The 26,544-nt window shown below is 42.2% G+C and overlaps 2 protein-coding genes and 1 long non-coding RNA gene across 8 annotated transcripts in view; 2 read left to right on the top strand and 1 right to left on the bottom strand.

Moving 5' to 3' along the window:
* Nucleotides 1–9,286, top strand: part of KIF23 (kinesin family member 23) — a 47,889-nt gene extending 38,603 nt beyond the window's left edge. For 2 of the 6 annotated variants that reach the window (XM_018053580.1, XM_018053579.1), the window contains 10 exons: nucleotides 296–454; nucleotides 1,308–1,465; nucleotides 2,071–2,244; nucleotides 2,709–2,888; nucleotides 3,240–3,548; nucleotides 6,176–6,406; nucleotides 7,195–7,277; nucleotides 7,468–7,546; nucleotides 7,896–7,966; nucleotides 8,662–9,286. In XM_018053580.1, coding sequence (XP_017909069.1) covers nucleotides 296–454; nucleotides 1,308–1,465; nucleotides 2,071–2,244; nucleotides 2,709–2,888; nucleotides 3,240–3,548; nucleotides 6,176–6,406; nucleotides 7,195–7,277; nucleotides 7,468–7,546; nucleotides 7,896–7,966; nucleotides 8,662–8,677 — 1,460 coding nt within the window. In that variant the 3' untranslated portion in view covers nucleotides 8,678–9,286. The remainder of the gene's footprint in view (nucleotides 1–295; nucleotides 455–1,307; nucleotides 1,466–2,070; nucleotides 2,245–2,708; nucleotides 2,889–3,239; nucleotides 3,549–6,175; nucleotides 6,407–7,194; nucleotides 7,278–7,467; nucleotides 7,547–7,895; nucleotides 7,967–8,661) is intronic. The other 4 variants (XM_018053582.1, XM_018053581.1, XM_018053583.1 and 1 more) reach the window with 3 other exon arrangements.
* LOC108636832 lies at nucleotides 91–20,714 on the bottom strand. The gene is made up of 2 exons (XR_001918594.1): nucleotides 20,274–20,714; nucleotides 91–417 (listed from the first exon to the last, which is right to left on the bottom strand). It is a non-coding gene; the product is annotated as an uncharacterized LOC108636832 (long non-coding RNA).
* RPLP1 (ribosomal protein lateral stalk subunit P1) lies at nucleotides 20,822–23,069 on the top strand. The gene is made up of 4 exons (XM_018053578.1): nucleotides 20,822–21,043; nucleotides 21,886–21,960; nucleotides 22,623–22,740; nucleotides 22,945–23,069. Exons 1-4 carry the CDS (start codon nucleotides 20,972–20,974, stop codon nucleotides 23,022–23,024), a joined length of 345 nt encoding a protein of 114 aa, XP_017909067.1. The 5' UTR covers nucleotides 20,822–20,971; the 3' UTR covers nucleotides 23,025–23,069.

Raw genomic sequence — 26,544 nt, 5'->3', positions numbered from 1 at the left:
TCTTTTTTAAAAAATCTATTTCACTTAAGAAAACTGTTCACTTTCTTTCCCCTCAACAAACAAGTGCAAAAAAAAGTCTGAACCAAAGTATAAATTCACACTTCTTTTATTATATACTCTCACATTTTTTTTCATTTTTTCTTCTTTACAACTCATATAACTCATTTTTAAGGAAATATGATGAGCCCAACAAAATACACTGTTAATTTGGACTGGGGGCTCTTACCAGTGTTAAACTTGTTTGAATAACTCTTTCTCGCCTGTGTAACTTTTTTTTTTAAACAACTCCATACAGAACCGCTGGTTTCAGAAGTGGTTTTACAGAGTTTCCCACCTTTGCCGTCCTGCGAACTTCTGGATGTCAATGATGAGCAGACTCTTCCCAGGCTGATCGAAGCACTAGAGAGACGACATCACCTACGACAAATGATGATTGAGGAGTTTAACAAGCAGGGTAAGAGCAGACTGTCTCTAGTCATTTTAACAGGAGAAACTTGCAGGGAGTTTTGTGTTGGGACAGCATCTCTCAAGGAAGGGTTGTCTGAACTTAGGAGCCCCCAGGGCATCATCTAATATCCTAAGAACGTAAAGCAGAAGATCAAAGTGGATGTGAATTTCTCCCTTTTAAAAATTATCAGTCATCATGAAAGGGATAAGAGCTACTTCTTAGCTCCTACTAGTTATTTATATGCAAGGCATTTAACATGTATTATTATACCATAATAACTGTATCTTTGAGAAAATTACTTAATCCTTTATTTCTAGTTTCTGTCTGCAAAATGGGATTGTAATTGTTCCTACTTCAGAGAGAGGGTTGAGATGATATATAAAAGTCATGTATGACATCCTGGTACATAGGAAGTGCTCATTGAATGTATGTATTCTTATCACCATCATAAGAAAAATGTGAGATAAATGGTACTTAAATCTCCATTCTGAAATGAAGAAACATGCTCAGAAACAACTTGCCCACGTCGCATGACTAGTGAATGGTGCATAGGGATTTCAACTTGAATTAACTGTCCCTAAGGCTAGTGTTACTTCTGTTTGTTTCTGCATTTGTTCTGAAACAAATTATTTACGCTATAGTGCAAAATGAAAAACTTAAGTGTTTTTTCAGTAACAAAAGTGTCTCTTTTGTGGATTTGAGAAACTCTTGATTTCCTTCCAGACTTGTTTTCTGATTATAGACTTTGAAAGGGGTATTTGCTGAAAAGCTTCATTTTATATAAATAGCAGTTATAAAAGTTGACTTCACCAGTTACTTTGGAATTGGAGTAAACTTGGCCTGCATGCTTTTGTTTCAGCTATTACTTTTAAGGCTTTGTTGCAAGAATTTGACAATGCTGTTTTAAATAAAGAAAACTATATTCAAGGAAAACTAAATGAAAAAGAAAAGGTGATCTCAGGACAGAAAATGGAAATAGAACGACTGGAGAAGAAAAACAAAACTTTAGAATATAAGGTTGGTTTTGGGATTATAATGGATGTATATGCTAGACATTTAACACTGGTCTTTGATTTAGCTATTCTGCTATACGGACCTGCAGCTGCTGCTTCCTTGGGAGTTATCACTTGGTTATTTACTAATCTTCATCCCATTCTCCCCATAGAGGAACTGTAAGTGAAAGGCAATAAAAGGGTAGAATCCTCTTTATGAGACAGACCTTACCAATTGAAGAGAATGTTCTGGTGTTTTAGTTTTGATTATAAATTGTTTTTTGACTTACTACTGAGGATAATTTAGGGGATACATGATTCATTCTAAAGAGAAGCTAATCTCAACTGATACAGTGTTCTCTATTCTAAAAATGGCCTTTATAAAAACAAAATTTTAGGCCTTAGTTTTAGGAACAGTAATTTTCACATGAAATCAATTATAACTTCATCTTTCAGTGAGGAGCTTGTTTAAAAGTCCTCATTGCTAGGAACAGAGATGGGCATTCAGATGAAATTTCAGACGAAAAGGTTTTCTCCATGATTCTTCTTTCGATAACTATGCTTGCATAGGCAGATTATGAGAGAGATTATTTTAAAGCTACTTGAAATGTTTATGGTCTAAATTCCCAGGTTGAGATTTTAGAGAAAACAACGACCATCTATGAGGAAGATAAGCGCAATCTGCAACAGGAGCTTGAAACCCAGAATCAAAAACTTCAGCGACAGTTTTCTGACAAACGTAGACTAGAAGCCAGGCTGCAAGGCATGGTGACAGAAACCACCATGAAGTGGGAGAAAGAATGCGTGAGTGTCATTCCTCCAGCTCTCCTCTCATGGCTGACTGATTGCTACCTGCAGGGCTCTGAACGGCTTGTACTGGGGTCCCTGGTGGCTCAGCTGGTAAAGAATCTGCCTGCAGTGGGAGACCTGGGTTCGGTCCCTGGATCAGGAAGATTTCCTGGAGAAGGGAATGGCAGCCCACTCCAGTATCCTTGCCTGGAGAATTTCATGGACAGAGGAGCCTGGCAGGCTACAGTCCGTGGGGTCTCGAAGAGTCAGACACGGCTGAATGACACACAGTGTTTTAGTGGTGGGGGCAACAGCAGCCACTACTCCGTCCCTTTTACTTTTTTCTCTGCTCTTACAAGTCACAGCAAATAGCATTATGAAGAACTGTCATCTTTAGGAAATAAAATGTTCAGGTGAACCGATGCAGTTGGTTTGGTATAACTGAATTAGACTACTTATTGCCATTCATAAACCTTCAGGAGCGTCGAGTGGCAGCCAAGCAGCTGGAGATGCAAAATAAACTCTGGGTGAAAGATGAGAAACTGAAACAACTGAAGGCCATCGTCACTGAGCCCAAAACTGAAAAGCCAGAGAGGCCCTCTCGGGAGCGGGATCGGGAAAAAGTTACTCAGAGATCTGTTTCTCCATCACCCGTACCTGTAAGTTGTCTGTAGCTGTGTAGTAACTTCACAGTACTAGAGAAGATTTGTTCAGATTAGCTAACTATTTCCATGACGATCAACTAGCTGACTATTTCTATGACAATCAACTAGCTATTTCTATGAGAATCAATTTTTTTGTTTTAAATTTATTATATTTCTCAAATTTCTATTTATACTTAAAAATTTAGTATAAACAAATTTAGTGTAAAATTAGTAACTCAGTACAAAAATTGTCTTAAAAAAGACAAGTTATAAATTATGTCTTCATGAGCTAAAATTATAGCAAAATAATGAATTGTTTCTCAGTTTTTCAACTCCTGCTCATTAATTTCTCTTCAATTTTTTTAGCTTTCTAGTAACTATATTGCTCAGATTTCCAACGGCCAGCAACTCATGAGTCAACAGCTACATAGGCGCTCTAACTCTTGCAGCAGCATTTCTGTAGCTTCCTGTATTTCGGAATGGGAGCAGAAAATTCCTCCGTACAACACACCTCTCAATGTCACATCTATTGCGAGGCGTAGGCAGCAGGAGCCAGGACAAAGTAAAACTTGTATCGTGTCAGACAGAAGGCGAGGGATGTACTGGAATGAAGGCAGGGAGGTGGTTCCTTCGTTCAGAAGTGAGATAGAAGTAGAAGAGGATCACTGCAGCAGGGTTAGTGCCAGTTATCATTTTAAAGCATTGTAGCAATAGATTTTAATGTTGTGTATTTTTATAACTGGGTTCTGAAAGTTCACCGGAATGATGGGTGAGCTCCAATGTCTAAGCAAGGTCTGATTTTTCTGTTAGTTTGAAAGATCAGATCACCCTGAAACTGAGGCCTAGCTCTTCATCTGAAAAAGCCTAGCTGCATCTGGCACAGGAAGTGCCTTGTGTTTAGTGAACACGTGCTCTTCAGCTGCATGACTGATGAGCATCCACAAAATCAGCGACTGTCTTAGAGCACATTTTCCATTCTTTTCTTTTGGCTTTTCTTCCTCAAATTGGAGTTTTTACTTTTTAAAAAAATTCCCATTTTTAAAACTGCTTTCCCGGACTTTTATTTTAAAAAAAAGATACGTAAATTTTTTTTTTCTTCAGCCTTTGACAGTAGTAAGTCATAGACTTTGTGTCTTACATACATAACCACAATCTTCATCATACCTGAGAAAGTTAGTGGTGTCCCAATAATGGCTTTTCATTTTTCAAATCTTGGTCCTATCAAGGTGAATACATAATATGTGGTTATTCTCTCTTTAATCTTTTTAATATAAAATAGTCCATCCTCCCCATTTTTTTTATTTCCACGATACTATTTTTTGAGGAGCCCAGGCCAGTTGTTTTATAACCGCCGAAGGAAGGTTTACATGTCCAATAAATTGCTTTTAATCTCAAGGCCTTTGTCTCAATTTAGAAGGGCTCTGCCTCATTCAAGGTTGTTATAAACAAATTCATGTTTATATTTTCTTCTTAAAGATGAAGGTAAAATTTTCCTCTGAATCTGAGTAAGTTGATAAAGTTAATATTGTGAATCTACATTTAGTAAAATTTTAATATATCTAAGAATTTTTCTTCTAAATAATTTTATAGTAAATATTTGCTTTAGATTTTCTTGGGGTACAGAAAATATTTCATTGAGGTGTCCTGCATTCCTGATTATTAAGGGATGATGATGAATTACAAGGTATTTACCAAAGGCAACAGATAAGTCTAAAGTCGCTTAAGCTTCTTTACTTTGCAGATTTTGCTTTAAACCTTTTTGGGGAGCAAATTATATGGTGACTGGTCTTTCTGATCAACTCTAATAAATCCTCCTTATTTCATGCAAATTTATAGACTGAAAACTATTCAAGGCCTACTTAATGCCTGGTCAACATTAACGCAGTATCTAATGTGGCTTTGAGACACTTAAGAGAATTTACTAGAGATCCTTTAACTTCTTCATTTGAAATCAAAATCTCTTTAGAAGTGCAGCAGAATACACATCTAGGTTTGTTGGTCAAAAATTATGTCAGGTGGACTCAATTTATATACTTCAGTGAGGAAGAAAGCTTAATTATTATTTATTTCATAAATGACAGTAGAGTGTAAGTAAGGACAGTCATCTTTCCAAAGTTTGTTTCACAGTTGTCTCTACTGCTTAATGTGTTTGAGAAAACTATCACCTTTGCTAAATGGTAGGTCATGAGAACCTCTTTCCTCCTCGTTCAGCATTAAGCCATTTTAAGAATGGGACGTTTCTTGCTTGTTGTGAGGCTTGGGTATCCTTAGTGGCAAACGCTGTTGCCCATGTTCTGGTGTCATGATTTTGTCACTGGTGCATTTGTTTCTTATAATTGTACAGCGGAAATACTTCAGTTCTCCAGATACACATTTTAAATTAGGTGTCCACACTTGACCGGTTTTGAAGGATTTGGCCTGTGACAGACCCTTTCATTTGCTTTCAGTTTTGCAAATAAAAACTTTGCAAAGTTACAAAGAAACTATTAACTATGTCTGTATGTGATTTCCACACCCCCTTAGGTTGACTGTGCTAAACTTAACTTTCCTAAATTTATATAACATTTTACTGGAAGTATGTAGTTTTTTATTGCATGGTAGAGACTGATTTGATAGTGAATTCTTTATCTGGTTCTTGTAACCTTTAGGAAATGTTTGTGAACTTTTCATAAAGATACATTCTGAGATTTTTTAAAGTATGCAGAAGTACTTTATAAACATTCTTTTAATCATTTTATACACAAGGTTCTTAAAATACTTTGTTTTTTAGCATGTATGTACTATACAGCTCCATCAGCTTTTGCTGGGGGGAGAGGTCTATTTTTTTAATAGGAGTATTTTCTCTTTTGTTTAGAGGCCTATGATATGTTTAGGGCTTTTACTGATCTTTTTGAAGCTTTTAACATAGTTGTGGACCTAACAGATTACTTCACAACAGCAGGAACAAATACTGGGTTTTGATCAAGAATGCAAAGATGAATTATTTGTCCTAAACATCACCTACACAGGAAAGACTAGCAGCATTACCAGAACTTTCCCTTCCACTCTTTGTTGAAAGGGAAGATCTCTAGTAGAACATATAATACATACCTAAAATGGTGTTTAAATATGTTTGTTGGTTTTGTGTTTACATACAAAGAGAACATTTAAATTGCTTGAGTAACATAGCTTTTGAAAAGGTTCATGCATTTGTTTTCATACTGTCACCAACTAAAGTAGCCAAAACTGCTGCACTTCTAATAGTACCCTGAAATTAATTCTGGGTTATGCTTGTTTCTTGATTCCTCTCTCAATCTGATCAGAACGCACCACCAATCCGTCTGCGACACAGACGATCACGCTCTGCGGGAGACAGATGGGTAGATCATAAGCCTGCCACTAACCTGCAAACTGAGACAGTCATGCAGCCACATGTCCCCCGTGCCATCACTGTGTCTGTTGCAAATGAGAAGGCACTAGCTAAGTGTGAGAAGTACATGCTGACACACCAGGAACTAGCCTCCGATGGGGAGATTGAGACTAAGCTAATTAAGGTAAAATTTACACAAGAGAAGGAAATATTCAAAAAGCAAGAAACCATTTACTCTTCTGTTCCTCTGATGATACACAGGCAGTGTCAACTAGAAGATAAATGGGTATTTGATAAAACCTTTTTGTTTGTTAGAAAACTCAAGTTACTCCTTGGGTTCAAATCTGCTAAATTGGAACTAAATCTGCACAATGTGTTTGTTAGAGGAACTCCAGATATATACTTTTAATTAATGTGCATTTTGTTTTAAATCAAACAAAGAATTCCTGCCTTTGCATAAGAGTACTGTCATTGGAGGGAATTCCTTGGCAGTCCAGTGGTTAAGACTGTGCTGTCACTGCCAAGGACCCAGGTTCAGTTCCTGGTCTGGGAACTAAGATCTCATGAGCTGTACATAGTGGCCAAAAAAATAAAAAAGACTGTACTGTCACTTGTGTATGAGAGAAGGGGAACATCTAAAGAGGAAAGTATATTGCCTTAGAACATTTAGAAATTTGATAGGTTGCTTGATCTTTACTGTAGTTTTTTAAATTACTGGTTGAATAAAAAGGAATGTTATTTTCTGCAAGTAAGAATGCTATTAATTATACTGCATTGGACTTCTTTTTTAGTGAGACATACGTACACAAATCTTTAAAGTATTTTAAGGTATAGACCCAGCAGTCCAAGTACCATCTGGTTTTGTGGATCAGAGTTTTCATTAAAGTCTTAAAAAATCAGTTTGAAATATATATGTATGTTTATCATTTGGATGTATTAAAGTGTAATGGTGATCTTTTCTCTTGGCTGTAGGGTGATGTTTATAAAACAAGAGGTGGTGGACAATCCGTCCAGTTTACTGAAATAGAGACTTTAAAACAAGAATCACCAACTAGGTGAGTGAGCATCAAACTGCTTTATTTAGAGGGCTGTAGTTTTCTTAGCTGCTCGTTCTTGAGGAACAGATTAGCCTGTAAAAACGCGTCATTAATTCTCTGAAGGAGTATATAGGGTCTTTCTGTTTCTAATATTTCTCCTGTTCTTCGATGTAAAAAATGACTGTTGCGTTGTTCCTTTTTTCTGTAGTCGAAAACGAAGATCGTCTACAGCAGCACCTGCCCAACCAGATGGAACAGAGTCTGAATGGACTGATGTAGAAACGAGGGTAGGATGAGATATCTATAGGGGTGTATTTCTGCTCTGGTCTTACTGGATGGAGCTCTTCAATTCGAAGCCCCTGTTTTTAGTGTAGTGGGTCTGTGCCCAAAAATCAAGTGAGAGAGCATCACCTAGAAGAACAAGAATGTCCATCAAGCTGATGGGAACCCTCTCAGGAGCAGAACTGTTGTTCCTGGGGACAGATTCACATAAAGAGTGTGGGAAGGTGGGGGCCAGGCTCCAGCCTTTGCCACTAACTTTCTCAAGAACTCTTTCTGATAGAAAATGAGATTACCTGGATGGTCTCTAAAGACCCTCCTACCTCACAGTTTTCCTCCTTGTGGTTTTCTCCCCAGTGCTCTGTGGCTGTGGAGATGAAAGCCGGCTCTCAGCTGGGGCCTGGGTACCAGCACCATGCACAACCCAAGTGAGTACTGACCAAGTGTGGCCTTTCTCTGTCTTCCCTCCCCACCACCCCTTCTCCACCTTTTTATTTTTCCTAAGAGGATCTATGTGGTTTTGGTTTACCCTCTGGAATATCTGGGCCCTACTGGCAGACTACAGTAGGCAGTAACAGTGCTGAGAACCCTGGAGGTTGGATAATAGCAATTAGAGCTGTAAGAACACTCACTCTTGTTCCTAGTTTGTGAGTGCTCATAAAGCTTTCAGAGGCCTAAGGGAGATCACCTCTAAGGAGGGGAGGCTGGGGTCAGGGGTGACAGCTCCTCACATAATTCCTTCTTTCCTAATCTGCCTCTTGTTATAGCAAGAAGTGTTCATTAAAATGAAACGGAACGGTGAAATCTGTGGTAGGGAAAGCAATCACATATTAAAGATATACCCAAGAGTCTGGCCCATTCTTTCACTGTTTTAAGCCCCCTGTTTTCAAGTATCTAACTGTACAGGTCCATGTGTCCATTCTGACACATGTATGTGCTCTTTAGGCAATCTGGAAAATCAGTGCAACAGGATAAAGATGGGAAGTCTAATTAAATACCGGATAAGCGTATTTTGCTTTCTTAGAAGGACTTTAACTTTTCCCATGATAAAACCGGAATTCTCTCAAAGCCCTCCTAGAGGTTCATTGCAAAACTCAACACTAAATGCTGGCTTTCATTTTAGGCGCAAGAAGCCATGAATTGACAGTTTCAATAACTGAACAACATTTTCATCATTTGTGCTGGTGATTTCTCCAAAGCAGTGCCTTCTGAAAACCATCTTATAAAACTCCAGCTTTGTTGAAAATCACAGACCTCATGTCATCACACACTGGCCTCCATCAGGGATTCCCCTGTGGCTCCAAAGATATCTAGGATTCTACAAACTTTATATTCTACACCTTGCCGTATTTAATATTAGCAGCAGAGAAAGAGCCCTCTTTCTCGTTGCTGTATGAACTTTTTTATATTGCTATTTTTTTGTATATTTCTTGTATACTTATAAACTAATTCATGCATGTGTTTGTCTTGGATAATTAAGGAAAAATATATCTAGATCACGCTTTGCCTTTTATTGTGACTTTTCCACCTATTGTCTGAATATTTCTTAAGGATTTATAAACAAAAAAAATGCTGCTATTGATTAGCTGCGAGAATGCACTTTAGACATATATTGGACAATTCAACCTGAGATGTCAGAGACTCGCCAATACTAAAACCGTTTTAGGAAGGTGTTTGGAGTTTTGTATGTATGTACTTTCTGACATTTAGATACGCCAAAAGAAATGAAATAAAAGCACTAAGAAATACAAGATTATGTGATGGTAATTTAGCACGTACTCCCAGAACCTAGCATCGTGCTTTTCATTTAGCTGGCAATCATTTGTAGGGGAGTGAAACAAAAGCACTAGAAACTGCTGTCACCATGCTGAGGATACCTGTTTCCATATGCAAAGAAACAGGTTTGCAAGGGGCTATTTACTCTGCTGAAAACCAGGAATACCCTCCGAGCCCACACAACCCACTGGTGCACTGGGGTCCACAGGCCATCCTTCGTACATAAACTGTGTTTGACCTCCTTTTACTTCATTCAGCTAACTTAGGGTTTCAAGAGCAGCACTCAGTCTGAGAATTTTAAATTACTGGTATTATACCCGACTTCCACGTGCAGATAAAAAGTAGAGGAGCAAGTGATGGCGGCAGCATGGCAGTGTGAGCTGTTCCTTTTCTTTTACTCACAGCTGACTGGTTGTTCATGGGCTTCCCTGGTGGCTCAGACAGTAAAGACTGCCTGCAATGCAGGAGACCTGGGTTCGATCCCTGAGTCATTCATAACTGAACGAAAGTTTCTCTGTACACTACACCAGAACATGCAAAAGATTTCTACCAAAAAGTGCTTCAGAACATAGGTGGGGAGACCTTAGCAGGACTGTGGACCCAAGAGTTCCAGAGCCTACCTCACCCCCACCCGCTGGGAGGAGGGGCGGAAGCCAGACTGGAGCGTGTGGAGACCGGAGAGTGTGGGGGAGACAGGCAAACGGCTGGGGGACAGAAACCAGTTTGGAGGCCGAAGAGGAGCAGCAACACACGGGGCTTCCACTGCCAGGGACCACCGCCGCCTCCCTCAGAGGTCTTAAGGTGACCGCCCGGCTGGGCACAGCTGGAGGAACCTGTTTCTCTCTAGCAACACTCACTCCTCAGGCGCGACTGGTGGGAGTGGGGAGACGAGAACAAGGGCGCTGAAGGATCTCACGCCCTGCTGCCTGCCTTGGGTTTCAGTGGGAGGTCTGTGCATGGCCCTCTGGGGGGCTTACCGCAGTGGAGGGTTCCCCCTGCCTACTGTGGACGATCACGGGTGCTAAGCCCACACCTGGCCCACTCTGCTGCCAGCTTTTTCTAGGCTGACTTTTTAACAGGCTCTCGGTGGCATGGCCCTAGAGCCAGCTCAGGAAGAGAAACCAAAAATTGAGCTATGCCGCCACCTTGTGGAGAACAAAAGAAAGGTCTCTAATGGTCCGTGTTGAACTGGAACATCTAACTAGTAAGAAAGAGGTGTGCTACTTGAAACTCAGCGGCAGAGGCACATTTTTACCAAACTAAAAGAATCAGTGATATGGAATCCCAAAGAGAAAAACAATAATAATTCTTCAGCAACTGAGTCCACAGGTACAGTGATCTGATAAAAATCCATAGGCACTGTGATCTGATAAAAATTAGAAACAGCTGTGATGAAGGTACAAGAACGCTTATGCAGTTATTTACCAAATACAGGTGTTATTTACCAAATATATTGAATTTTCAAAAAGAACCAAATTCTTCAGCTGAAGAATTCAATGAATGAGATCAAGAATACGTAGAAAGCTTAGGGAATCAGGCAGATGAAATCTGGGAAAGCAACTTGATTATTAAAAGGTGAAGAAAACCCAATAGAACTCTGATACGTGATGAGTTGAGAAAAACAAATGTGAGGAATAATGGTCTATCAGAAGAAGCAAAGAGGGAGAGGAGAGCAGAGAGTGTATATTTAAAGAAATAGCGGAGAATTTCCCAAGCCAGGCAGGAAATTGGACCTAAAAGTCCAACAGGACACACTATTATCTCAATGCCAAAAGACCTTCTCCAATTACATCAAAAGTCGTTAAAAAAAAATCATAAAGTCAACAGTGGGGAGAAAAAGTAACTTACAAACGAATGCTTGCAAGGCTATCAGTGGATATCCCAGCAGAAATCCTACAGCCCAGGACAAAGTGGAATGACATATTCACAGTGTGGAAGATAAACATGGCTGGCCAAGAATACTTCATCCAGCAAAGCTGACCTTCAGCTATGAAGGAGAAATAAAGGCTTTCCCAGACACACAAAACCTGCCTTACAGGAAACGTTAAAAGGAGTTCTTAAGCTGAAATAAAATGGTGCTAACTAGTGACACAGAAACAAAGTGCACATCAAAAGAAGTAAACTGTGACATAGAAAGTATAAAAGGGGAGGAATAAACAGGGTTGGACCATTACAGGAGAATGAAAACAAGATGCTATCAGCATGAGAAGGACTACTTTACTCATGAGATGTATTATGAAAGCTGCAAAGTAAGAGGTGAGTGAAAAAGCTGGCTTGAAACTCAGCATCCAAAAACTAAGATCATGGCATCGAGTCCCATCACTTCATGGCAAACAGAGGGGAAGAAGTGGAAGCAGTAACAGATTTTTATCTTCTTGGGCTCCAAAACCACTGCAGATGGTGGCTGCAGCCGTGAAATTAAGAGATGCCTGCTCCTTGGAAGGAAAGCTATGACAAACCTAGACAGCATATTAAAAAGCAGAGACATCACTTTGCCAAAAAAGATCCTCATAGTCAAAGCTATGGTTTTTCCACTAGTCGTGTGTGGATGTGAGAGTTGGATCATAAAGAAGGCTGAGCGCCGAAGAACTGATGCTTTTGAACTTGGAGAAGACTCTTGAGAGTTCCTTGGACAGCAAGGATATCAAATTAGTCAATTCTAAAAGAAATTACCCTGAATATTCATTGGAAAGACATGCTGAAGCTGAAGCTCCAATACTTTGGCCACCTGATGTGAAGAGCTAACTCTGGAAAAGACCCTGATGCTGGGGAAGATTGAAGGAGGCAAAAGGGGAAGGGGGTGGCAGAGGATGAGATGGTTAGACGACATCACTGGATGCAATGGACATGAGTTTGAGCAAACTCTGGGAGATGGTCAAGGACAGAGGAGACTGGTGTGCTGCAACCCATGGGGTCACAAAGAGTTGGACACGACTAAGTGACTGAACAACCACCACCACCGCAAAGCAAAAAAAAAAAAAACAGGCAAGAAACATTATAAAGAAAAAATGAGGAGCAGACAGCAAATCACTAAGGAAAACTACCACTTTACAAAGGTAGAAACAGGAACAAGATAAAAAACAAGGCAAATGATAAGATAGCAATAGTGAGTCCTTATCAATAATCACTGCAAATGCATTATGTTACTTATAGGCAGAAGCAAAAAAATAAAAAATATTATAGAAATGAGCCCATTTACAAAACAGACAGACTCACAGACTAGAAAACAAATTTATGGTTACCAAAGGGGAGGGACAAATCAGGAGTTTGGGACTGACATACGCACTTTTATATTTAAAATAGGTAACCAACAAAGGCCTACTGTGTATAGCACAGGGAAATCTAAACGGGAAAAGAGTCTGAAAAATAGATATGTGTATATGCAGAACTGAGCCACTCTGCTGTACGCCTGAAACCAGCACGACATTCTTTATCAACTACACTCCAATATAAAACAAACTTTAAAAAGAGGACTGAGTCAGGAAGAAACAGGTAACATGAGCAGGCCAATAATAACCAAATAGATTGAATTAGTAATCATAAACCTAGCAGAGAAAACCACAGGACAAGAGGGCGACACTGAAGGATTCTACCATCCAAAGAATCATCATCAATCCTTCTGAAACTCTTAGAAAAGTTTGAGAAGGGAATACTTCCAAACTCTTTCTATGAGACCAGCATTAACCTGAAACCAAAGCCAGATAAGGACATAACAAGAAACGAAAAGGACAGATCAGTACCCCTGATGAATATAGGAACAGAAAATCTCAGTAAAGTATCAGCAAACTGCATTCAAGAACCCTTACGAACTGTATACCATGACCAAGTGGGATTTATGCCTTGTATGTAAGAATGGCTCAACATACATGAATCAATAAATGTAACACATATTAACAAAAGATAAAAATCACACGGTCATCTCAACAGATGCAGAAAAGCTGTTTGACAAAATACAACATCCTTTCGTGATTAAAAAAACCTTAGCAGACTGGGTGCAGAAGGAACATACCTAAATATAAAGAAGCTCATGAATAACAAACAGTTAACATACTTTCACTGGAGAAAGAAAGCTTTTCTTCTAAGATCAGGAATAAGACAAGGCTGACTATTCTCATTATTCTTATTCAATATAGTATTGGAAGCCCTAGCTAGAATAATTAGGCAAGACAAAGAAATCTTTCTGAATACAATGAAAACACTACCTTGAAAAGATATCTAACCCCCGTGTTCACTGCAGCATTATTTACAATAGCCAGTAGTCTACCAACCAATGAATGGACAAAGAAAACATGTTATATATAATCACAGTGAAATACTATTCAACTACTAACAAGTAATAAAATCCTGCCATTTGAGACAACATGGATAAACACTGAGCACATTTTGTTAAGTGAGGTAAGTTACACAAGTACTGTCTGATGTAACTTATATACCCATCTGAATGCAGAGTTCCAAAGAATAGCAAGGAGAGATAAGAAAGCCTTCCTAAGTGAACAAGGCAAAGAAAGAGAGGAAAATAATAGAATGGGAAAGACTATAAAGATCTCTTCAAGAAAATTAGAGATACCAAGGGAACATTTCATGCAAAGATGGGCACAATAAAGGACAGAAACAATATGGACCTCACAGAAGCAGCAGTTATTAAGAAGAGGTGGCAAGAATACACAGAACTATACAAAAAAGATCTTAATGACCCAGATAACCACGATGGTGTGATTACTCACCTAGAACCAGACAACCTGGAGTGCAAAGTCAAGTGGGCCGTAGGAAGCATCACTATGAACAAAGCTAGTGAAGGTGATGGAATTCCAGCTGAGCTATTTCAAATCCTAAAAGATAACGTTGTAAAAGTGCTGCACTCAATATGCCAGCAAATCTGGAAAACTCAACAGTGGCCACAGGACTGGAAATGGTCAGTTTTCATTCCAATCCCAAAGAAAGGCAATGCCAAAGAGTGTTAAAACTACCGCACAGTTGCATTCATCTCACACGCTAGCAAAGTAATGCTCAAAATTATCCAAGCTAGGCTTCAATAGTACATGAGCCGGGAACTTCCAGATGTTCGAGCTGGATTTAGAAAAGGCAGAGGAACTAGAGATCAAATTGCCAACATCTGTTGGATCATAGAAAAAGCAAGAGAGTTCCCGAAAAACATCTTCTTCTGCTTCATTGACTACGGTAAAGCCTTTGACTGTGTGGATCACAACTAACTGTGGAAAATTCTTAAAGAGATGGAAATACCAGACCACCTGACCTGCCTCCTGAGAAATCTGAGTAGAGGTCAAGAAGCAATCGTTAGCACCGGACATGGAACAACGGACTGGTTCCAAACTGGGAAAGGGGTACGTCAAGGCTGTATATTGTCACCCTGCTAATTTAACCCTATACAGACTACATCATGCAAAATGCTAGGATGGATGAAGCACAAGCTGGAATCAAGATTGCTAGGAGAAATATCAATAACCTCAGATATGCAGGTGACACCACCCTTATGGCAAAAAGTGAAGAGGAACTAAAGAACCTCTTGATGAGACTGAAAGAGGAGAGTGAAAAAGTTGGCTTAAAACTCAACAATCAAAAAACTAAGGTCATGGCATCTGGTCCCATCACTTCATGGCAAATAGATGGGGAAACAATGGAAACAGTGATAGACTTTATTTTCTTGGGCTCCCAAATCACTCCCATGACTGCAGCCATGAAATTAAAAGACGCTTGCTCCTCTGAAGAAAAGCTATGACTAACCTAGACAGCATATTAAAAAGCAGAGACATTACTTTGCTGACAAAGGTCTATAATAGTCAAAGCTATGGTTTTTCCAGTAGTCATATGTGGATATGAGAGCTGGACCATAAAGAAAGCTAAGCATCAAATAATTGATACTTTTGAACTGTGGTGTTGGAGAAAACTCTTGAGAGTCTCCTGGACTGAAAGAAGATCAAACCAGTCAATCCTAAAGGAAATCAGCCCTGAATACTCACTGGAAGGACTGATGCTGATGGTCCAACACTTTGGCTACTGATTCGAAGAACTGACTCACTAGAAAACACCCTGATGCTGGGGAAGGTTGAAGGCAGGAGAAGGGGACGACAGAGGATGAGATGGTTGGATGGCATCACCGACTCAATGGACATGAGTTTGAGCGAGCTCCTGGAGTTGGTGAAGGACAGGGAGGCCTGGTGTCGTGCAGTCCATGGGGTTGCAAAGAGCTGAACGTGACTGAGAGACTGAATCCAAACTTGTAAAACTCAAAGAGTATTATGGTGGTTACTTGGGCCTAGGAGGTGGGAGGACCCGACAGATGTTACGTTTACTACTTGCAACAAGTGTAAATGAGCCCTAGAGATGGGGTGCACAGTACAGTGAATGCAGACAACAGCTCCTGTGAGGAGCTTCCCAGGTGGCTCAGTGGTAAAGGATTGACCTGCCAATGCAGGGGACGCAGGAGACACAGGCTCAATCCCTGGGTCGGGAAGGTGCCCTGGAGAAGGAAACGGCAGCCCATTCCAGTATTCTTGTCTGGGAAGTCCCATGGACAGAGGGGTCTGGTGGGCTACAGTTCAGAGTCGTGAAGAGTCGCACATGACTGAGCACGCAGCACGCAGCACGCACACACTGTATCATAAATGTCAAACCTGCTGAGAGACCAGAGCTTGATTATTCCAACCGGTAAAAAGAAATAATTCTGAAATGTGACACAGGGGCTAATTATTACTACGTGCATGGGTGCTCATTCGTGTCTGATTCTTCGCAGCCTCACGGACTGCAGCACGTCAGGCTCCGCTGTCTGTGGGATTCTCCAGGCGAGATTACTGCAGTGGGTTGCCATTTCCTTCTCCAGGGAAATCTTCCCCACCCAGGGGTGGAACCCGCATCTCTTGCATCTCCTGCATTGGCAGGCAGATTCTTCTATCACTGCGCCGCCTGGGAAGCCCAATTATTACTACAGTGGCAATCATTACAATACATAAATGATCTAATTATACGAGATGTTGTATACCTTAAATTTACACAATGTTACATGTCAAATGTATTTTAATAAAAAATGAAAAGTAGATTCTTGCAATTGTAAAAAAAAAAAAAGGAAGCACTAGATAATATAAAAATAATTTGCCACAAAATGACAAATTCAGTGAATTTCCATGACAACTATATGTGCCAAAGCACTTCAGTCATGTCTGACTCTGTGTGACCCTGTGGACCGCAGCCCGCCAGGCTCCTCTGTCAATGGGATTCTCCAGGCAAGGTTACTGGAGTGGGTTGTGATGCCCTCCTCCAGGGGATCTTTCCCACCCAGGAATCGAACCCAGGTCTCCTGCACTGTAGGCAGGTAGTCTACCCCTAGTGCCACCTGGGAAGCCCAGAATATCTATGTATTAACTATGCTCTTCTAGACATTTCAACAAAAAAACATGGTTTTGGGACAAAATCAGACATAGTACTATGGAACACCATGATGACACAGCCATTCTTAGCTGAGTGAACATACATTTTTCTGGGTTTTTTTTTTTTTTTGAGACTGATTTTTTAATTACTAAAATTTTTACTAAACCACAAGTTTGTGTACACGAAACACAGTGAGGCCCACCAACACCAAAACTAATTAGAGTCTGGAACGGAGAAAAGTTTATTACAGATTCATACAAGGAGATGGGTACCTTATGCCCTAAGAACCCCAAAGTTACTGAAAGCTTTCAGCAAGGTCCTTTATTCAGCAAGCCCCTTTCAAAGCAAAAGGTGAGGGAGGGGCATGGTTAGTTGCTGCAAACTTCCTGGTGTCCGATCCTTTGTTCTTGAGGTCAGGTCATGGTCCCATAACGATGTTCCTGTAAACCTCTACCAGATGAATGTTATTCTCTGTCCCGATCAGAAAGGGTAAAGTCCCAAGGCACAGCTTTCACCCTCCAAGGTCCCCGTCCTGCCTAAGAGGAGGCAGAGCTCAGCTGGCAGCTCCTTCAGGGCCAGGTTCCCACAACCTGCCCAGCTGTCGGCCCTGGGCTCACCCAACCCACACTGGCTCTGTCTCCTCAGGCTGCGCAAATGGGGGACACCGGGTCTCACAGACTGCAGCCCAGGCAGATGGCCACTGCTAGAAGGTCACAGAGACAGGGTTGGGAGAGAGGCTCATCGGTGCCTCCAGGTCTGGGCCACGGCTAATGGAGGCCCTTAGTGAGGGCTCTGGAGCTCTGCAGGACGTGGTCCCCAGTCCGTTCCTGGGCCCTCCAGCTCACTTGCTGGCCCAAGGCTGGGTGAGCAGTAGGGGCCACTAGGAGAAGGCCTGACCCTGCCTCTTAACTCACTCTCCACCTGATGACCACCACACCTCCGACCCTTGGCTAAATCGGTTCCCTAACGGTCCCCCATCAACAGGTACTTGTGAGCAGGGCCCACTGCGGCGCTGACCAAGAGCTCAGCAGGACACCAACAGTCACTCACTGACAGCTGGTTGCTAGAGGGCAGGGCCCACTGAGGCACCAGAGCAGTGGCTGAGGAAGACCTGTCGCCCGGTAACCGGGAGCAGAATAAGGAGCACAGCAACGGCTGCCTCCTGAGGACTGTGCTCATCTTGCTCCCTTACAAAATGACAGTTTACCTGTGTTTTAAAATTTTATTTAATTTTAATTGAAGGATAACTGCTTTACAATACTGTGTTGGTTTCTGCCATACATCAAGATGAATCAGACACAGGTCTATATATGTCCCCTCTCTCTTGAAACTCCCTCCCACCCAATATTTATTTTATTATTATTAATAGTGAAGGTGTGATATTATTCCTAGCAAAAAGCATATCCAAATGTTAGGCAAAAAGACAAAATCCACTTATTTGTAAGCAAGGTCATATGTTTGTTTCTAGAATGCTTCAGAGTACCTCTCTCAATAGCTGTTACTCTATTTCTTGACTATTTTTAATTTTTTAAATGTCACATTGCTTAGTCTTTCGAAAAAAAATTATTTTTTTTGGCCTCACTACACCGTTTGCGATCTTAGTTCTCCCATCAGGGATTGAACCCGGGTCTCTAACAGTGGAAACGCTAGAATCCCCATGAAATAGATCTTAACAGGAAGTTTTTACTATGCTATGGGAACATGGGGTAGTAGAATTTGTCTGAAGTTAAGAGTATGTTGAATCCGTAAGTCTCTGAAAGGGAAATGCATCAGCAACTGATGTTTTGCTCAGACAGTTCAAAATAGTTACAAAGAATAGCTGCAGTTAATTGGGTGCTCGGTCTCTGACACCCTGTAAGGGTGTTATTTGTCATTTACAGGTGAAGTAGACCGGAGGCGAAGGGAAGGGGGCGGCAGAGGATGAGATGGTTAGATGGCCTCACTGACTCAGTGGACATGAATCTGAGCAAACTTCAGGAGACAGCGGAAGACAGAGGATCCTGGGGTGCTGCAGTTCATGGGGTAGCAAAGAGTTGGACACAACTTAGCAACTGAACAACATCATCAAACTAAAAAGCTTCTGCACAGAAAGTGAAACCATCAACAAAATGAAAAGGTAACCGACTGAATGGGAAAACAGACTTGCAAATCATGTGTCTGATAAAGAATTAATGTCCAAAACATACTAAAAATTCATACAACTCAGTAACAAAAAAGCCCCCAAACAATTGAATTTTAAAAATGGGCAGATCTGAATAGAGGTTTTCTTCCAAAGAAGACATACAGATGGCCAAACAGGTACTGGAAAAGGTGTGCGCCATCACTAATCATCAGGGAAGCACAAATTAAAGCCACCACTCACACCTGTTAGGAATGGCTATCATTAAGGAGTGTTAATAAATGTTAGTGAAGATGTGGAGAAGTGGGAGCTGGGACGTGCTGTTGATGGGAATGCAAACTGGTGCGGGCACTATGGAGAACAGTACGGCGGTTCCTCCAAAAATTAAAATTAGTATGAGATCCCGAAATTCTACTTCTGAGCTTTTACTTGAAGACAACGAAAACCAGTAACTTGAAAAGATACCCGCACCCCCATGTTCCTTGCAGCATTATGTACAACATCCAACGCGTGGAAACAACCTGGGTGCCCACCAACGGACAAATGGATAAAGAAAATGCGATGTAAAGAAAATGCGATGTGACACTATTCAGCAAAAAAAAGAATAAACTCTAGCCACCTGAGACAACATAAACGGACCATAACAGCAGTGTGCTAAACGAAATGTCTGACAGACAAAGAGGAATACCATATGATCTCAGTATATGTGCAATCTTAGAAAAACAAACACAAAAAAAACCAGGTGGTTGACAGGTGAGGTTGGGGGGAGGGGAGTGAGAGAAATTGGCAAAGGGGGGTCAAAAACTACAGCTTCAGTCATGGGGATGTAAGGTACAGCATGGTGACTACAGTTAATAATGTATCACATATTTAAAAGTTGCTTATAGAGTAGACCTTATCACAGGTAAAAAAAAAAAAACAACTGTTGTCTATGTTTAGTGATAGATGTTAACTAGACTTATGATGGTCACTTCCCAATATAAACAAGTTATCTATTATGCTGTATACCTGAAACAAATGTCAATCACACCTCAACTTAAAAAATTGTAAAGAAAACCTCTCAGTATGAATCCAACACCAATTTTCTTAGCTTCAAAGGACACAAAACAGCAGTAAAGCACCTAGCGAGACAGCAGCTACATCAAGAGGTCTTTTAACATCACAGTGCAATGTCAAAGCTTTTACACCGAACCAGAAGGTCCTTTAAAAAAAAAATGAAGTGGAAAGTTCCCCTATATTCCTAATATATCTTTTATGCTTTGGGAAGAAAAAAAAAAAAAGGACAAAATTTACTTATAACCCCCAAACCCATCCCTCTCTGCAAACAGAAGCAGGAAGCACTGATTTTAGGTTCCCAGATTTCGAATCCAGGTTCCGTCTCGCGGTAACGCGGAATCTCGGGAAACCAGGACTACATTTTAATTTTGCCATTACAAAATGCAGATAATAGTACTTACCTCTTACACTGGGTGAGGCTTAACTGAATCTTTGTAGAGTGTGGCCCAGTGCCTGGGACATAGTAGGCGCTGAAATGCTCTGGTATTTCAACGCTGCAGATTTCCCATTTTCTCCTATATTCAGTATTTTATCGGAGACGCTGTTCTAGGCACCGGGACCTCCCGGCTAAACCCCAGTTGCTGCCCTCCAGCAGGTCGCTGCTCGCCGAGGGTGGGGATTGGGGAGTGGGCTGACAACGTCATTAAATGACTGCTTAAGAAGTGTCACACGGGCTACAGTAGGTGGGAGTGACGCCTATTCCCCTAGGCAACTTTTCCGTAAAAGTATTCTTACTGTTCACAAATCCTGAGAGTTTAACCCAAACCAAAGAAGTTAGCATTCACAGCCTCCGGACAACTTCTTGATCCCGCGAACTACTTCGAACTACTTACAGGTTTGCGCAGGCGTCTTCAGCGGAAAGTCGCGTTTTGATCTTTCCCGCCCCCTTCCGGCCACGCCTCTTCCGGAAACCCCGGGAGCCGATTGGTTCGCGTGACTGGTATAAGAAGCTGCGCGCAGGCGCGCGGTTCTCTTTCCTCCGCTGCCGCTAAGGTGCTCGGTTCTTCCGAGGAAGCTAAGGCCGTTTTGGGGTGAGGCCCTCACTTCATCCGGCGACTAGCACCGCGCCCGGCAGCCCCCACCTAGCACTCCCCGCACCATGGCCTCCGTCTCGGAGCTCGCTTGTATCTACTCTGCCCTCATTCTGCACGACGATGAGGTGACGGTCACGGTGAGTGCGGGCCTGGGCCGGCGGCGTGGCGGCCTGTGTGGGCGGCCGGTTCCCCACCCTCGCAGGCGTCAGAGGCAGGCCCTTCCGGCGGGAGCGGCGGCCGTCGACACCGGGCGGAGGGGCTGAGAGGCGGGACGGGCACCCATCGGATGGGCCCATGTGCGGGCTGTCTGGGGCATCGGCCACGTGCCCGCCCTGGAGTGAGTGAGTTTCACTTAACAGCGGAGCGCTCCGAGTTTGAGAACTTTTTTTTTGTTTAGAGAAACGTGTGCAGCCCGTAGCCTCATGGCGCAGTTATAACGTGTCCCAGGACACTGTATCTCCTTTGGGTGTAGTTTCCTGGGTCCTCTGAGTAGGCCTTGTGGGGCCTGGCTGTGTGGTGTGGTGGAGAACACTGCGCTCTGCTCCACCTCTGGCCTTGCCTCACAGCTTAAAATAGCAGTGTAACTTGGGGAGGTCCCAGCCTGTGAAATGGCAGCGATGAACTCGAGGCCTTGCCAAGTACCTGGCACACGGGAGTAGAAGCGTTTTTTTGCCTTAAGAGTGGAAGAAACTGTCGTCTTAGATTAGTATACATGCAATGTCAATAGAGTACTCGGATTGGTAAACGGTACTTTTGTACTCAGGTTATGAAATGGCAATCCACTCCCGCACTCTTGCCTGGAAAATCCCATGGACGGCGGAGCCTGATAGGCTACAGTCCATGGGGTCGCAAAGAGTCGGACACGACTGAGCAACTTCACGGTCACTTTTCTCTTTAAGTTATTTGCTTTCGATTTGCAGTATTTTGAAGACATTTACGAAAGTGCTGTCTGATGGGGTGCCCGTCTTATTTGTTTTAGGAGGATAAGATCAATGCCCTCATTAAAGCAGCCGGTGTAAATGTCGAGCCTTTCTGGCCAGGTTTGTTTGCAAAGGTAAGGTGATGGTGAAAAGGTGATTTGTTTGGAGAAGCAAATTTTGGAAGACCTACTGATTTATTAAAACAAGTGCTCCTACTAACCTCCAAAAGTGCTGGAAGGCCCCATGTTTCACTGGACTTGTCCAAGCAGAAGGGGTATTTTCTCATATTTGTCTCGAATTATGGTTTTGCTCTGTGGTGTCTTTTTTCCATGGTCTCATACCCTGCTTTCTCTTTTCTTCTGTTCTAAAATCATGAGGAAAATATATTACCAGGTCATTCTTTCAATATATAAAAAGGTCATCCAAGATATACTATACATGCTGTTACGAGTAAATCCTGCCAGCATGGTGGTGACATTTTATTGATTGCTTATTCTTTATCGGAATATAAAAGATCAAGGAATTTAGCAGTGGCCACCTTAATCTCTGGCAAGTAAAACTAATAGCCTCTCTTCACCTCCTGTTCTTAAATTTTGAGATTGGAAAGATTGGAAACAATGTACCTATATCTCTGTTAGTGAATTCCCTTGGGAAAATTATATAGAATTACATAGTCTAAAAAAATAGAATTCACTGTTAAGAGGAGACATGAACTGTACTCGTAAGTTAAGCCAGCTTTTCGGTGCTACAACAGGCCAGAACTAAGCATTTACCTGAATATGCACATGTGTTGCAGGCCTTGGCCAATGTCAACATCGGGAGCCTCATCTGCAATGTGGGGGCTGGTGGACCTGCCCCAGCAGCCGGTGCTGCACCAGCAGGAGGCCCTGCCCCCTCCACTGCTGCTGCCCCAGGTAGGAAACTTGGTATTGGAATGAGGAGGGTGGAGATACTAGGGGTAAAGTTGCTCTTCATTTGCCAAGAGTAGATGTGTAGAAATCTTAAGAGGCGTCATTTGATGAGGGGAAGTTAAGATATTTTTGACTATGTGAGTTGTAGGGCCTGGAGCTCTTTGGAGTTTTAGTGAGGTAACTGACTGTTTTTTGCTTTGTTTTTAGCTGAGGAGAAGAAAGTAGAAGCAAAGAAAGAAGAATCTGAAGAGTCTGATGATGACATGGGCTTTGGTCTTTTTGACTAAACCTTCTTAGTAACACATTGAATAAAAAGCTGAGCTGTTTGCTGCTGTTGGTCTTAACTGATAGTTCTGGGGGTGTGTTGTGTAAAAATGGAACTTTGGCTTTCAGTGTGTTCTGCCAGGACAGGAGCTGGGTGCAACATTGAGAACTCCATGGGGAGGCTGGAGGAGAAAGGCTCAGAGCAGACTCCTTGTCCAGATTACTCACATGACTTCATGATTGCAGGATTTGTTCTTTAGACTGAATAAGAGTCACTGTTGGGCATGGGGGTGTGTGGTCCAGATCTCAGGTTTTTCAAAGATGAAGTAGCTCTGTGGGGAGGGGTGGCTGAACAATGGCATGAAGGGCAAATTGGTTCACTTTTCAAAATGCCAGGGCTACCCTAGAACTTGGATTCATATAAAATGTATATTCGGAGCATCTGTTAGGTGCTAGGCACTTGGGACATCTCTGCATTTGATAGGGACATGAGGTTGAGGTTGTAGGACTTTCTGGCCCATGGCCCTAAACATCTTCACTCCAGTGTATAGGACCACTTTGTATACGTTATCGTAGCCAAGTCTCAGTGGTCCATCGAAGAGTAGGACATGACTTAGTGATTGAACAACAACATTCAAACAAAATAAGTGGCCCCAGACTGTCAGTGGAAACCACAGATGAGGACTGTAAGGTGTAAACAATTCAGGACAGGTGGGGTACAATGAGAAAAATGACAGAAGTGTCACTCAGATTTTGGAGATGTTCAAAATGCATAACGGCTAACCTAAATGAAGGCCAGCATTATGCTAATAAGTAATTAGCACAGTAAATTCATGGATTAAAACCACGTAATGACTCCAAGTAAAAGTCTGCTCACTTGTGTCCAACTCTGTGGGATTCTCCAGGCCAAAATACTGGACTGGGTAGACTTTCCCTTCAGGGGATCTTTCCAACCCAGGAATCAAATCATTGCAGGCAGATTCTTGACCAACTGAGCTATCAGGGAAGCAGTGACTCCAGAGCCTACTTTTAACTGCATTGTTCCCCATGTTCCTGCCCTGGCTGTTCCTGCATCAGCTTTCTCATGTAGTGAAGGAAGTAGTACATTTAAAATTTATTAGTATTTTGGTTTGTGCTGGCTTTGCCCAGGCTTTAAGTGCTGCAAGTCAGGGATGGGGACTCTGTTGTGTGCTGGCTCTTGCCGTGGCTGCTTTTGTGGAGCACAGGCTTTTAAGTGCACGTGCTTAGTTGATCAGTGATGGGATCTTCCCAGGCCAGGGATCAAACCTGTGTCCCCTGCACTGGCAGGCGGATTCTTAACCACTTGGGAAATCCCCAAAGAAATCTTAATATAGTAAAAATCCAGTTCAGTTCAGTTCAGTCGCTCAGTCGTGTCCGACTCTGCGACCCCATGAATCGCAGCACGCCAGGCCTCCCTGTCCATCACCAGCTCCTGGAGTTCACTCAGACTCATGTCCATCGAGTTGGTGATGCCATCCAGCCATCCCATCCTCGGTCGTCCCCTTCTCCTCCTGCCCCCAATCCCTCCCAGCATCAGAGTCTTTGCCAATGAGTCAACTCTTCGCATGAGGTGGCCAGAGTACTGGAGTTTCAGCTTCATCATTCCCTCCAAAGAGCTAAAAGTTTTTCCAAAGAATGTCCTGATAATCAAATTAGGAGGCCATAGCAGTCTTACTCATTTCATACCAAGAAGTCTGCCCAGGTTCACTGACCTTCCAGTTCCCTGAACCTTGATTTCCTTTGCAAAGTGAGAATCACCTACTTCATATTGGAGAAAGAACCAAGTATGCATGTTACTTTCCTTCTGCATAAGGTATAAAGAACACAGCTGGCTTCCCAGGTTTCCTGAATCCCAGGCAAGCCTTGTGCTCCCCAAGTCCCTTTTCTGCTGATCCTGCTGGATCATGCAGCAGCTTTGGTGTCTCATAGCTAGTTTCACACGTCATGCTTGTTCACCAAGCATACTTGTTGACAGTTGCATTGTTAAAATTCTATTCACTTCTGTGGCCACTGAAAGTGTAGGTCCATGGACAGCTCGCTCACCCCTCTAATGCTGCATTACCAGGAAGCCAATAGAAAAAGCAAGAGTTCCAGAAAAATGTCTACTTCTGTTTTATTGACTATGCCAAAGCCTTTGACTGTGTGGATCACAACAAACTGGAAAATCCTTAGGGATTGGAATACCAGACCACCTTACCTGCCTCTTGAGAAACCCGTATGTAGGTCAAGAAGCAACAGAACCAAACATGGAACAACAGATTGGTTCCAAATTGGGAAAGGAGTATGTCTAGGCTGTATATTGTCACCCTGCTTATTTAACTTATATGCACAGTACATCATGCAAAATGCTGGGCTGGATGAAGCACAAACTAGAATCAAGATTGCTGGGAGAAATATTAACCTCAGATATGCAGATGACACCACCCTTATGGCAGAAAGTGAAGAACTAAAGAGGCTCTTGATGAAAGTGAAAGGAAAGTGAAAAAGCTGGCTTAAATCTCAACATTCAAAAAGCCAAGATCATGGCATCCTGTCCCATAACTTCATGGCAAATAGATGGGGAAACAATGGAAACAGTGACAGACTATTTTCTTGGGTTCCCAAATCACTGCAGATGGTGACTGCAGCCATAAAATTAAAAGGCTCTTGTTCCTTGGAAGAAAAGCCATGACCAACCTAGACAGCATATTCAAAAGCAGAGATATTACTTTGCTGACAAAGGTCTGTTTAGTCAAAGCTATGGTTTTCCCAGTAGTCATGTATGGATGTGAGAGTTGGACCATAAAGAAAGCTGAGTGCAGAAAAATTGATGCTTTTGAACTGTGGTGTTGGAGACAACAGAGGGTGGGTTGGCTGGATGGCATCACCGACTCAATGGACATGAGTTTGAGCAAGCTCTAGGAGTTGGTGATGGACAGGAGGGCCTGGCGTGCTGCAGTCCATGGGGTTGCAAAGAGTCGGACATGACTGAATGACTGAACTGTTCAGTCTGGACTGCAGCACGCCAGGCCTCCCTGTCCATCACCAACTCCCAGAGCTTGCTCAAACTCATGTCCGTTGAGTTGGTGATGCCATCCAGCCATTTCATCCTCTGTCGTCCCCTTCTGCCTTCAGTCTTTTCCAGCATCAGGGTCTCTTCCAGTGAGTCAGTTCTTCCAATCAGGTGGCCAAAGTATTGGAGTTTCAGCTTCAGCATCAGTCCTTCTAATTAATATTTAGGACTGATTTCCTTCAGGATTGACAGGTTGGATCTTGCAGTCCAAGGGACTCTCAAGAGTTTTCTCCAACACCACAGTTCAAAAGCATCAATTCTCTGGCGCTCAGCTTTCTTTATGGTCCAACTCTCACATCCGTATATGACTACAGGAAAAACCATAGCTTTGACTAGATGGACTTTGGTTGGCAAAGTAATGTTTCTGCTTTTTAATATGCAATCTAGGTTTGTCATAGCTTTTCTTCCAAAGAGCAATATGGGCTCTAATTCTCATGTTTAGAAGAATTTTAGGAATGAACATGCTCATT

The sequence above is a fragment of the Capra hircus genome, chromosome 10 (genome assembly GCF_001704415.2).
Source record: "Capra hircus breed San Clemente chromosome 10, ASM170441v1, whole genome shotgun sequence".
Classification (NCBI taxonomy): Eukaryota; Metazoa; Chordata; class Mammalia; order Artiodactyla; family Bovidae; genus Capra; species Capra hircus.
The sequence above is the reverse complement of the archived record's forward strand: the minus strand, read 5'-3'. Positions and strand labels throughout refer to the sequence as shown.

What these genes read in the sequence shown, in the direction of transcription:
- RPLP1 (XM_018053578.1), top strand. Translation starts at nt 20,972, where the DNA reads ATGGCCTCCGTCTCGGAGCTCGCTTGTATCTACTCTGCCCTCATTCTG. An exon ending in ACGATGAGGTGACGGTCACG is followed by an intron (nt 21,044 to 21,885) that starts GTGAGTGCGGGC and finishes TATTTGTTTTAG; the next exon opens with GAGGATAAGATCAATGCCCT. An exon ending in CTCCACTGCTGCTGCCCCAG is followed by an intron (nt 22,741 to 22,944) that starts GTAGGAAACTTG and finishes CTTTGTTTTTAG; the next exon opens with CTGAGGAGAAGAAAGTAGAA.